The 12,637-nt window shown below is 42.7% G+C and overlaps 5 protein-coding genes across 5 annotated transcripts; 3 read left to right on the forward strand and 2 right to left on the reverse strand.

The window, feature by feature from the left end:
* Window positions 1-276: 276 nt before the first annotated feature.
* EAE98_003925 (uncharacterized protein) lies at window positions 277-1,547 on the reverse strand (the record flags this gene model as incomplete). The annotated part of the gene is made up of 3 exons (XM_038951545.1): window positions 277-939; window positions 996-1,274; window positions 1,344-1,547. The coding sequence occupies 3 exons, from the start codon at window positions 1,545-1,547 to the stop codon at window positions 277-279; spliced, it is 1,146 nt and encodes a 381-aa protein (XP_038812018.1).
* Window positions 1,548-2,143: 596 nt separating this feature from the next.
* On the forward strand, window positions 2,144-2,614 carry EAE98_003926 (uncharacterized protein; the record flags this gene model as incomplete). Its single annotated transcript, XM_038951546.1, has 1 exon — window positions 2,144-2,614. One exon carries the CDS (start codon window positions 2,144-2,146, stop codon window positions 2,612-2,614), a length of 471 nt encoding a protein of 156 aa, XP_038812019.1.
* A 35-nt stretch (window positions 2,615-2,649) lies between these two features.
* On the forward strand, window positions 2,650-3,066 carry EAE98_003927 (uncharacterized protein; the record flags this gene model as incomplete). The annotated part of the gene is made up of 1 exon (XM_038951547.1): window positions 2,650-3,066. One exon carries the CDS (start codon window positions 2,650-2,652, stop codon window positions 3,064-3,066), a length of 417 nt encoding a protein of 138 aa, XP_038812020.1.
* Window positions 3,067-7,258: 4,192 nt separating this feature from the next.
* Window positions 7,259-9,088, forward strand: EAE98_003928 (uncharacterized protein). The gene is made up of 5 exons (XM_038951548.1): window positions 7,259-7,369; window positions 7,423-7,525; window positions 7,592-8,529; window positions 8,594-8,725; window positions 8,777-9,088. Exons 1-5 carry the CDS (start codon window positions 7,313-7,315, stop codon window positions 8,912-8,914), a joined length of 1,368 nt encoding a protein of 455 aa, XP_038812021.1. The 5' UTR covers window positions 7,259-7,312; the 3' UTR covers window positions 8,915-9,088.
* Window positions 9,089-9,522: 434 nt separating this feature from the next.
* On the reverse strand, window positions 9,523-12,140 carry EAE98_003929 (uncharacterized protein; the record flags this gene model as incomplete). Its single annotated transcript, XM_038951549.1, has 5 exons — window positions 9,523-10,421; window positions 10,624-11,070; window positions 11,155-11,367; window positions 11,442-11,489; window positions 12,119-12,140. The coding sequence occupies 5 exons, from the start codon at window positions 12,138-12,140 to the stop codon at window positions 9,523-9,525; spliced, it is 1,629 nt and encodes a 542-aa protein (XP_038812022.1).
* Between the last annotated feature and the right edge of the window lie 497 nt (window positions 12,141-12,637).

A 12,637-nucleotide genomic window follows, 5' to 3' on the forward strand; every position in this document is an offset into this window, starting at 1 on the left:
GTAGTTGGTGAGGTAAGGTACAAAATCTCAATTAAATTGTAAAAGACAATTGCAGAAGTGACAATTGATATCATGTGTGCCTTGTATATTTGAAGAAATATGTATATGTATATGTGTGCGTACGCCGAAAAATGCATTCTATAACTCATCTCATCTCATAATCGTATATACAAATTCAAATCAAGGATTATGTCCCTCCTTCCACTCGTAGAAGGAATCCTCTAAAACTCGAATCTCATCTCATGTCACATCTAAAAGAAAACAAAAAGACGAAATCTAAGCCTGGACCTCCTGCTGCGTCCAACCTCCGACTTTTCTTCCTCCTTCCTTTCTCTTAACTCTACAAGTCATTCCAACCTCCTTATCCCACACAAACTGCCATATCACATAAATCCAACTCTCATGTCTGGGCAACTCTGCATAGAACTCCTTGGCTATTTCATGCAGGGCAGGTAAACGTGTCCAGGGAACAGCAGGGAAATCATGATGTTCATTATGCAGTCCAACATTGTAGGTGAAGAAATTGAGAGGACCGTAATAAGAAAACGTCTCTGGGATTTCGACACCGGTTTTGGGGTCGCGGGCTGCGAGGGGCTGACGCTCGAAAACGTAGTGCTCGGCGATGAAGTGTCCGGCGCAGGGGTGGAGGGAACCGGCCAAAAAGGCGGAGAGGATGAGGTAGTAGAGGGAGTTGTAAGAATTGGTTGATTTTACGAGGAGGATGTCGAAGACGACTTGCACGAAGATGTTGAAGATGTGGATGGAGGTGAAGGGGACGGCGTAGACGAAGATGGGACGGATGGCGTAGAATAGGATCTGGAAGGTGCAGAAGAAGGCTTTTCCGAGGAGGGAATCGAGGAACAGGGCTTCAAAGCGGGTGGGGAGATCGGTATCTAGACCGTCGACGCCGAGGGATTTGTGGTGGGTAAGATGATATGGCTGGGGATTTTGTTAGTTTTTGGAAAATTGGAGGGGTTTGATAGATGTAAACGTACTCTGAAAGAAGCAGAATAAGGAATTCCAATAGGTAGATTTGCAAAAATCGCCAGTGCCCGATTCAAGGTTGGGTTTCTAAATGCCAAATTGTGGGATATTTCGTGGATGGCAAGGAACAGGTTTTGATTTGCGGTTGCGCCAATGATGTAGGCAGTGAGGAAGAATTTCCAGGAGAGGAAAGGTGTATTGCGGAGGAGGTAGGCGCAGAGGATTTGGATTGATACGACGAGGAGAACGACATATTTAGTGAGGGGCTCAGGTCCGCAAAGTTTAGTTACCTGTGGGGAGGGGATTAGTATCTATTCTTGATTGAGAGATGATAATAGGGAATTGAGATGGATAATTACCTCTGGATGAGCTTTGATAATAGCTAAACGTCTGCTTCGATGAGGTTCCTCGGTATATGTCCAAAAGAAATCATGTTCTTTCACATCGATATCTTGTCGTGGAGGGGCATCTTCATTCTTTTCTGAAACACCTGCTCCATTGGTTCTTAATCGTGGGGTGGTTGATCCCGAGGTTGTGATCGTAGAAGTAGCTACCGGCGGCATGATGAAAAAACTTGTTGTGAGGCCACTCTTAGCAACTTTTTCGTGATATGGCTATATGGTGGCGTGGTGTTGTAGATAAAAGGTGTTTTGAAGTTGAGAAACTGGATAAATAATATTCACCGATCCTTCGAGACTACGTTTCGCTACCAGATTAGTTTCGTACCCTTTTCGAAGCTTGGTGGACTGTTCTTTGGATCGATTTTCAGGGGTACAAGGGGTTCATGGCTCAAGGGTGACAGTTGAGTGGCCCGTGCCTCAAGACCCGCTATTTACTAGATCGCCTCGAGAGGACACGTGCGTGCCAATTCTTTGTCATCATCTCAGTGTGCTACTCTCGTTTCTCAGCTGAGATACATTTCGACCTACGTCTCGATTAATCATAAGTTGATCTACGAGTTTGAAGGTACAATTGCAATATCGTGGAGCAAGATACCTGCAAAGAATTAGTTCGATATGTTCCTCCAGGTTTTTGGCACCCTCGTCCACCTCGCAATGTTCCCCCTCTCACACTCTTCTCTCTTCCAAGAGAGATCCGTGATATCATTTACCATTATACCCTGGTATCAACATCAAATATCATTGTCTAGAAAGGCAAGATGACACAAGAAAGGTTGCCCATATATAGGGGGACACAACGACTTTGGTCGCTGCCTACCGCACTTATAAGATGGCGAGCCGTTAGCCACGAGGAGACAACCACTAGTCTTTCCACTCTCAATGTCAAACTCTTGTTTTGTAGTAAGGTGGTGAGCCATGAAGCCGCCATAGTTTTCTACAACAAGAACACATTTGCTTTCGAGGGAGATCATAACTGGGATCCTGTTGTTCATTGGCTGAAAACCATTGGCATTGAAAATCGAAATTCTCTTGCAATTCTGGAGGTGTGTGGCAAGCGACCCGATCAAATGTGGCAAAATTCCCGTGGAGAGCGTATGCAGGAACCTTTCAGGTTTTCAGGTGAGGAAGTATACCTTAGGCATCCATACTTTGCCACCCCCATAGATGGTTTCAAATATGGCTTCGTCGACAACATCAACCCGATCGTGGAAGATGTTTTGTATTGTTAGGACAGCAGGTCTCTAACAAGAAAGTTACTATTATCATGCGAACTAGTGCATCTTACCCTGGTGGAAGGACTGGTCTCGTTGAACCCAATGAGCTACGCCCGAACAATGAATGGCACCGCATGGAGCTGCCAAACTTGATAGAGAAGTTTCTAGAGCTTCATTCAACCCGCTCTATGAAGCGTTCAGTGGAGGTTCTCTGGAAAGGATTGACATATAAACGAGTCCTTGAGACGGAATTCATGGAGAATCTTGGGTGGAATATCTTCACCTCACCCGTCGAAAATGAAGAGGCACTTGCCATATTTGGTAAAGATCATAACAAAGATGAGACTTTCGTTAGGTACACAATGAAGAGAAAGAAACTCACGGGGCCACTTGTAACTCAAGATCCTTCGCCCTATTCAGACGTCTATATATCACCGAGGCAAAGGGAGAGGGAGGATTATTTTTAGAAACAGGAACATCTTCGAATTAATAATACACGATACTTGCTTGGTATAATAGTATAAGTTCATCTATAGCGTCTGATAATAACTACACGAGTCTGTTATGAATACTTAATCGATTGCGACAGCTGTAGAATGTACATCAATGCCAAGTGGTGGATCTTTCAAAATCCCACAATACCTGCGGGCTAGCTGTGCAAACCTATTCTCTGAAATCACTTAATCTCAAAATTGTTCTATTATGCTAAATAAGCTCGGCTTCGCGGTGTCTGTTGCAGCAGTAGTAGTCACAAGAATGAACATTACAAAGAAATTGAGAAATTACAAGTTTCTGTAATACAGCAGGAAGCGAAATCCTTTCTCAATAGTGTTTTCGTGGATTGGAGAATTAGTTCGGTATCTTGTCCCATTTGGTCTATCATCTACAAAATCAGGACCGACAAATTGCTTCTGGGGTAAGTGGCTATTAGCGAGTGCATAATATTATATATTTCTCGACTATTGTTTTTGACAGTTGGGTCGAGAAAGAGAAGGGTATGCTTAGGAATGGTGAGACTTGATCTACTCTTAAGAAGCGAGGAAAGTATGCTTTGGGTGGGGAGCTGAGGAAATGCTTTATTATCTCCTTCTACAGAAAGATATTCCAGCAGGACTTGCAGTTCTAAACTTCAATTTTCATTTAAAGTTAAATTTTTTATCTCTAAGGAACAGAATTAGATTCCGTCTGTAACCTTTGATGTAATCTTACTTCTGATAAACTGCGCAAACCAAAACATCTTTGTTTCAACCTCGTGATGTCTTTGAGATCATAAGCCTCATGACAACACAAACCGAGGTATTTGGGTCAAGCTCGCTTAATCTTGAGTTCTAAACTGATGGGACTGTGGAATTATGACCTTTCAAGGCGAAATCTTGCATTAGTAGCGTGGAAAAATCCCAGAATCTATCATTTGTACAGTTGATACACCTTTATGAACATTCGACATACCAACCAGATTCAGAAAGGAGATGTGGTCTAGTGGATAAGACGTCTGACTCAAAATTAAATCTTGGAGTAGAGAGGCCGAAGGCGCAAGCAGCGACTCGGCATGGTTCTCTAAGATTTGCCGTGAGCTCATTTAACGGTAGTTCGAATCTGCCCATCTCTATTTCATTTTTTCTTTCTCATGAGACTGAATTTTGGGAGAGATTCAAGGATAGAAAGTGGTATGAAGAAGGGGAATGAGGAGTATAAGGTGGAGGAAGGGGTGAGAGTGGGGATTGCGTGGCTACCGATTTAATTTACCTTTTAAGGCAAGTTAATAGACCCACGGGGTGCTTCAATCTTTCCCTTTTCCCTTTATTATGGATATAAGCCACCAAGTTGTTTAGGATAACATAAGCCAAGGAAGGATATCAAAGCTGAAGGGGATGTGGTCTAGTGGTTAAGACATCTGTCACATAGTTTGGGTCGGATGAGCCAGCGCGGTCTTTCGGGACGCGCGGGTCCTGACCCTGCCGTGAGCACAGGTGACGATAGTTCGATTCTATCCATCTCTACTATTATCTTTTTGCTGATATCAAAGGGTGGAACGTTTGTATTCACAAATAGATGATAGTTTCGTTTTTTTGCTTCTGAGATGATCAAGCGGAAAGTTTTAAACTTTTCTCCTTCCAGTGGCATATGAATAGGTATTGGCCAGAAAGTCATATTGATATATTGGGGATGTGGTCCAGTGGTAAGACAAATGTCATGAAGTGGGCTTTCCGAGCCAAGTTGCGCGTCTTTCGGGCAACTCATGAGTATGTGCTTTTCGAGCAGCTCTTATGAGTAGTGACTTCACCTTTAGAACATGAGGCGATAGTTCGATTCTATCCATCTCCATTTTTTGCCATTTATCTGCTTAACGGTTTCTATTGAAATGGATCTTATTTAGTATACATGTATGTTTGGATGGGCTTTTGACAATCAGAAATGTCTATCTGTTTCTTTCATTTCATGAATCACGCGAGACTTTTTTCAAAAAATTGTATGACGGGGGCGCCTAGTCATGTAATATAATGTAGCATGTTAAAATCAAACATCAAACAAAGAATGGTAGAAAGTATGCTCTACGTAAAACGCATACTATGCGAAGTGTGATATAGAGACGAGGCTGAAGGTCAACTCGCAAATATTTTGCGTGCATAAAGTGATAGTCTAGTCATTTCCGGCTTCAGCAGCACTGTCAAAATAAAAGTGATTGTCTCATCTGTCCATAACTTGACAGCTCTAAACGGTCTCGTGCGATATGGACCACACTCTTGTGAATCAAAAATGTGAGGATACATTGTTCGGAAATAAATTCTGGGACATTTTATACAATATTGCAAATCAAGGATTCTAGACTCGAAAAAAAATCTCTACAATGCAACTGCTATTTGACACAGTATATGTCATTGGAATATGCTTTCTCGACTCTGATTAATCTTGTTTTCGCTTAGTCTCATCGTGTCTCCATACTCTTGCCTGTTAGTTATCATTTCATGTCACCAGAATAGGAGATTCAATCAATTCGAACATTTTTCAAAGGAGTCTACAAATAAAGAAGCTTCACACGTGTTCTGGAAGATACTCTTTTTCCAAATTTCACGACGTTCCTTTCCAACCCTAAGGATCTTGCACCCAGCCCCCACTGTTAGTACATTGTACTAGATTAACTCAAGTATTACCAAAGCTGAGCACGAACATACAGACAGATCACAGGCATGTATTTCGAAAACAAGATAACCGCCTTGAGTGTGACTCACTTCCCAAGCGTTTGACGTTCGAGGAAGCTTTTCAAAGCCATTTACTTGTCTTGTGTAGCTAAGATATAGACAGGGCTCCTTAATGATGAAGAAAAAGATCAGGTTATTCCAGAACTTTATCGTGAGTACAGAAGATATATGTTCGAGTCTTACTATGCCTGTGTTTTGAGCATATTTGTTGGTAAACTATTCATCTGTGTGCAATCATTTCATGGACTAGCTTGGAGGATGTGTGACGAGCAGTGATAATTTTGGCTGCTCAATACCACTTCGATAAGTATATCTTATTTTGCACAATTGCAGCTTTGTAATAGGTTCTTTAACTGAGCTATTTTTGTGCCTTCTTCATCTCAATAACAAAGACAGCATTAGAATTTCATTTCGTGTCCAGTTTAACTGAGTCCATAATGACCATAATCTATCAAATTATTCAAGAAGTCTTGACGTGATTGGAGATATGCAGAATAGATGTCCATCAACTGGTTCACACTTCCATGATTTCCTCTTCGAGGGAGGGAAGATAACGGGGGTATCTTCCCCCTTTAATTTATGGGGCTCGGGTTCGGATAAATACCCCACTTAAGTTTCATCTTTCAGCAGACCAGGGATTATTTGACCCTTGAGCAAGTATATCGCGACGTCATACGAGTTTATTTCACAATACTTATGAGATGATTCAGCGGACCAGGGATTGTCCAATGGCTGAGGCACAGTGGAATTTTGGACAAGTTCATGCGCCGCAAAATCCTTTTGGTATGTGTAGCAAAACACAACCCGACCCGCTCATCCGGACGTTTGGTACTCTCGGGAGATAATTAGTAAGCCGGGCCCCTGAAACGGTTCCTAGATGATGCAATGTACTAAGATAGAGATGTTCATCTTATCCAGGATATAATTTGGTACTAGTGTATCGTGCAAAAGGCAGTGCAAGAAGAAGTTGGTCAGCAAGTAAAAGTAAGTTTATATCTGCATATGATATTCTCTAGCAAAGTAGGAGAGATTTTTGAATGGACTGAATTTGGAGAATGGGAATGGTGCGTTTGGTAGATTGGAGAGACTCAGAAGAGAAATCAAATTTTACTGTCACATCTCCGACTTTCTATATTCATTCAACTATAATCTCATGTGAAGCAGACATCGGAATACTATTTCTACCCTTTTGATAGTAGTAGCATATCTCAACCACCCAACATCACGTTATAAGTGAAAGCGGATCCAAATCCGAAAAGACATGTTGCATCGACAGGGTATTTCCACGAGGTCGTTGTCAGCGCTAACGACCGCTAAGCCCCCTCATGTGCCGCTTAACTATTTCAAGCTTAGCCGACTTCAGAACTCTCTTCAATGAAAGAAGTGATATGTGAGAGCGGCGACTACTAATAGAGGCCACTCAAATCTTAAATTTCGAATAGACACATTCCCATCTCTCTTATAGTTCCAATCTACCTTGAACAAACATCTCTTTGGCTAAAATAGTCACACAATGGCATACCCAAAAAATGTTGGCATTAAAGCAATGGAAACCTATGTCCCAGCACAGGTAAATCTCCAAGCACTCCCACGAAAGTCGCTTCATGATGCTGATTAGAAAAGTGTCTGGATCAAACATTGTTTGAAAAACATCAAGGTGTTTCAGCTGGTAAATATACCATTGGATTGGGCCTTCAGTACATGAACTTTTGTACCGATAGAGAGGGTAAGTTCGTACCATCAAAACTCATCAGCCAATTCAGTAATCATGTAATACTCACGAATTTACCAGATGTCTGTTCCCTAGCTCTAACAGCTGTCTCTTCACTCCTCCGAAAATTTGACATCGACCCAAATTCTATTGGGCGTCTTGAAGTCGGGACTGAATCACCCATCGACAAAGCCAAATCAGTCAAATCAGTTCTCACCACTTTATTCGAGCCACATGGTAATACAAGTCTCGAAGGAATCGACACAATACACGCCTGTTACGGTGGTACGAATGCTCTATTCAATGCGGTCAATTGGGTAGAGTCTCGTTCATGGGATGGTCGAGATGCCATTGTTGTTGCATCCGATATAGCCCTCTACAAAGAGGCCGCTTCTCGACCAACTGGAGGAGCTGGTTGTGTTGCTATGCTTGTTGGTCCAAATGCACTGCTGTCCCTTGATCCGGGCTTGAAAGGTGTCTACATGACTCATGCTTATGATTTCTACAAGCCGGAGACTAAAGTCGAGTTTCCTATTGTGAACGGCCATGAATCTATTGGTTGCTACATTGGTGCTTTGGATGCATGCCACAAGAATCTACTTGAGCGAATTGAGGCTAGAAGCAAACTCAACGGCGATGAGCCCAGCAGCGTGCCCGAGAAGGTCCTTGAACTTTTTGATTACATGGCATTCCATACTCCAAACTGCAAATTAGTGTCTAAATCCTTCGGTCGTCTCAAGTACAATGACTGTCTCTTGTCAACCGATGATGCTGAATGGGAAGGTATTCCCGATGAACTTCGCAAGTTGAGTTATTCGGAGTCTCTCAAGGACAAGACGCTGGAGAAGACTCTTGTATCAATCACGAAGGATGAGTTCAAGAAGTGTGTCGAGCCTTGCATTGCTGGCCCTTCTTTATGCGGTAATATGTACACAGGAAGTTTGTACTTTTCTCTCATTAGCTTGATAAGCAACATTGATCTCAAAGCTGCAGAAGGCAAAACCATCGGCTTGTTCAGTGTGAGTAGATAAATTTATCTTTTTACCTCCCAAAGCATTTTACTGACCCGAATCCACCATCTAGTTTGGAAGTGGCATTGCCAGCTCACTTTTTGGCATGAAAATTACCGGTGATCTTACTGACCTGGTCCAAAAAGTCAATTTGATGGACCGTCTTAACCAGAGATACATCGCGACACCCGAAGAGTACGAAGAGGTGAGTCTCTAGCTTTCAGTCCGTTTAGATAAAATGCTAACTCGATACAAGGCTTGTACTCTCCGGAAGAATGCATACGGAGCTAAGGATTTCAAGCCTCTTGGCGATGTGAACTCCCTGGCACCTGGAACATACTACCTGGAGAGTGTGAATAATTTGTATAGAAGAACTTACGCCATAAAGCGGTGATGATTCAAGCGAGATTGTATCAGACCGGGAGATGATTCATGAGACGCTTGTACATGAGGAAGATAAAGGGTTGGTATATTCAATAGAATGAGAAGACGAGAAACATAGATCTAACTAGTCAATATCTAATTAATAAGTTTTAAAACGAATAATACAGTGTACTATGGCCGGAGTCGCATCTATATATAGTGAAAGATCAATTGTATATCTTCTAGAAAATGTAAAGAATACCTATGCTTCTGACCACTCTAGGCGCGATTCGTGCTTAGATAAGCATATTTTTGACACACCCGCACACAGGCACGATTTGTACTTCATTATGTGACTCTCAAAATTATGAAGCGATAATGATGCCTAAGGCAACTGTACTATATCACGTCACTTACTTTTTCGATGCCTCAGGCATAAATGATAATGGAATGGAATGGAGATTGTGAACTTCCATCTCATCGTTAATATTTACCTTATCGTCCTGAGTGACTCGAAGCACAACAGCATCTGCCATTACTGTATCTGACGCCCCCAGAAATTCTCATTTGGGGTTCATTAACGCCTTCGCCGACTAGCAAAAAGACAGTTTTGAAGGTAGATAAACATTCATTTGACATTTACGCCGCTGTTCTGATTCGTTTATGCACATTTCTATCAATTTCCGAAATATTCCTTTTCCTGGACAAGCCTTTCCTGCTCTTCTCGTTGACCAATATCCGAAATTGACATTCAACTTTACAACATGTATACTGCTCCTTATTACCTGCACGAGCAGCACTACCTAGTTTTAAAAAATCTTCCATCAGAAAAGTCATTTCAGCACCACGTTGAAATGTGTTGATTGACTTGATGAGCCCAGCCATATCTGAGACAAGCAATCGATGCATCGAATCTTGCAACTCGGAGGTGCTGCTTGAATCCGTCGGGTTGTAGAACAACAGCGCAGAGCACCAGGGTCTGATAGCATCGAACTTTGCAATATCAGACTCACGGACACTTTCACCAAGAGTAAGTAATTTGGAAGTCAGTCCTCTATGTTCTAGAACATTTGGATTTAGTTTTGCTGCTGCATTCAGCCACTCCCTAAATTCTGACCCAAGTGCCTCCGAGGTAGCGTCTTGTCTGGGTTGTTGGCTTGTTTCTCGAATATCGGTGAGGTATTCTTCATCCAGTTCTCGAGCATTGGACTTGGCGAGGTATTCCTCATCCGAGTTCACCTCCATTTCAAGGCATGTTTCAATACGTCCTGAATCCTTGTAATCATCAAGGTGCGAGTCTTCTCCGACATCTGACAGTTCTTCAGGGTTAGGCGAGAAAATACCGTGGCACACCGGCACAGGACTCGGTGTTACTGGAATAATAGCTTCGTCTATTCTGGGTGATGACTTTGTATCTATGTATGCGATCAATGGTGAACGGGGAACCTGCACTTCCGCCGGCCTCTGTGTATCTTTGGCGGTGTATCGTGGCGGTGGTTGATCCCGAGGTTCCTTATGTTTAAAATGCGTCCAGTTCACTAGCGTAATGTCTTGTTGAGAGTATATCTTCCTCATATCAGATTCACAAACCTCTACACTTGTATCATACAAGCACTCGCGAATTTCTTTCAAATGTTGCCGCGCATAATCGCTAGGTCTAATATATACCTTAAATTTATTCATGAGAGATAAAGACCTAATCGCATGGATCAATTTGCTGGAGGTTTTATTGAAAGGGACAGATAGTCGTAGATTCCTTCTCTTTTTGAACCACAAATCCCGCGAATCGAATATCAAAATTTAAAACAATAATACGCTCTAAATTGCTTATACCGGCTTCGTGAAGAGCGGATGCATCAAGATGAGATAAATCATTAAGCTTCTGTATCGAAAGATCCTCTGAGGCGTATTCAAAGTCACCATGTGGTGGAACAGCTAATAACATATACATGTAATGACGCTTGCCAGAAATCTTGATGGTCACCTTGATTGAGAACTGTATATGAACATCTCGTTTAGACTTAGAATTGCAGACCACTTTCATAATAATTTCGACATTCTTTTTGTTGCCAGGCATGCAAGAACCTAGTGTCCAACAGCCGTCCTCATCAGCCCACTTTATATATACTCTCTCCGTAAGGAGGTTCTCCAGCCCAAGTATTTCGATTGGAACCGCTATATTGTGCGCTATAGTTATGATTAGCTATGAAGATGACAAAGAACAATTGTATTGGGAAGAATGATCCCACACTATGTGTGTATCCCACCCACCCAGGCTAATAGGAGAGCAGCCTTGACTCTTTGGCGCCGAAAGTATCAGGGCGTCCCTAAGCGGTAGATACTGAGGAACCGTAACCACCGACGCGATGCAAACCGTGTCAGGGTGTTCCCAAGCAGCAAATACCGAGGAACCGTAACCACCGACTTGGTACGTACCGTCAGGGTGTCCCCAAGCGGTAGATACCGAGGAACCGTAACCACCGACTCGGTGCAAACCGTGTCAGGGTGTCCCCAAGCAGCAAATACCGAGGAACCGTAACCACCGACTTGGTACGTACCGTCAGGGTGTCCCCAAGCGGTAGATACTGAGGAACCGTAACCACCGACTTGGTGCAAACCGTGTCAGGGTGTCCCCAAGCAGCAAATACCGAGGAACCGTAACCACCGACCTTTGTACGAAGGATATAAAAAAGTTGGAGGAATAATTGCACGATAACAATATAGATAGGATACTGCGATGATCGATGTAGATGTAGGGGATAGAAGTGAAGATAGAAATGATAGAATAGAGATCTCGCTAAATATCACCAATTAAAAGAGCGAAAGATTCAGAAGTGGGTCTATGGGAAACCTAGGTAGACTATCGGCTACGTTCACCTGTGTTCACCAAGAGGGTAGCAATTAGAGGACGTAGAGGCTACCGTAACCAATGTATAATGCCCCACCCCGCCCGATAAGGAAAATCGGAACTTCGTTCTTGGTATGGGTTCACCAGCTCGACCAGTTATCGAAGTAAAATCAATATTAGATTTGCAGGTCGAAAAACTGGTGAACAGTATTATATTGAGTTTGGGAAATTGTTCTAGGGAAGGTGGAGGTCTCAAAACAACATAGAGATTGTCCAATTCTCTTCAATCTATGGTCGTATGTGATAGAGAGTAGTAAAAAACTCAAGTATATGTAGCAATGAAAATCAACAGTGAGCCAATCCCTCTAGCATATCATACATACATACAACGTGGGTAAATTTGCTGCATCTCTTACAACTAAACCCGTAAACCACTTACGCAAGTACGAAAATAGATCGTAGACACTATAGTTAGGAGATACGAAACCGGACGTTGATTTTGTACATTATGCAATCCATCCCATCATCTACCAACTTTACACTTCACACTTCGAAAGGCCATCCTCTCAGCCTTGAACCCATTCGGAATGAGAAGATCATCCAAATAGCGAATGTCAAAGATACCAACAGCACACTGGCAGTGACAGTCTCCAACAATCTCACAATTTCTGACATGAACCAGAAATCAAACATGTGCCAGACAACAGACCACCGCCAAATACGCTCAAAACGTCGGCAAACGTTGCATAAAGGGTATAGTGCGCGAGAATTTTGAGAAGGGCTGAAGTGCTTCCCCAAAGCATGACACTATGTTGGAAGGCTACGTACGAAGACCTGTTCTCAAGGACAACGATAGAGCAAATATACTGCCAACCGCCTGAGAAGCCAAGAGAATTCGCCCCCCAC

This window comes from Botrytis deweyae (assembly GCF_014898535.1).
Source record: "Botrytis deweyae strain B1 chromosome Unknown BDEW_007, whole genome shotgun sequence".
NCBI lineage: Eukaryota > Fungi > Ascomycota > Leotiomycetes > Helotiales > Sclerotiniaceae > Botrytis > Botrytis deweyae.

What these genes read in the sequence shown, in the direction of transcription:
- EAE98_003928 (XM_038951548.1), top strand. Translation starts at nt 7,313, where the DNA reads ATGGCATACCCAAAAAATGTTGGCATTAAAGCAATGGAAACCTATGTC. An exon ending in AAACCTATGTCCCAGCACAG is followed by an intron (nt 7,370 to 7,422) that starts GTAAATCTCCAA and finishes TGATTAGAAAAG; the next exon opens with TGTCTGGATCAAACATTGTT. An exon ending in CTTTTGTACCGATAGAGAGG is followed by an intron (nt 7,526 to 7,591) that starts GTAAGTTCGTAC and finishes CGAATTTACCAG; the next exon opens with ATGTCTGTTCCCTAGCTCTA.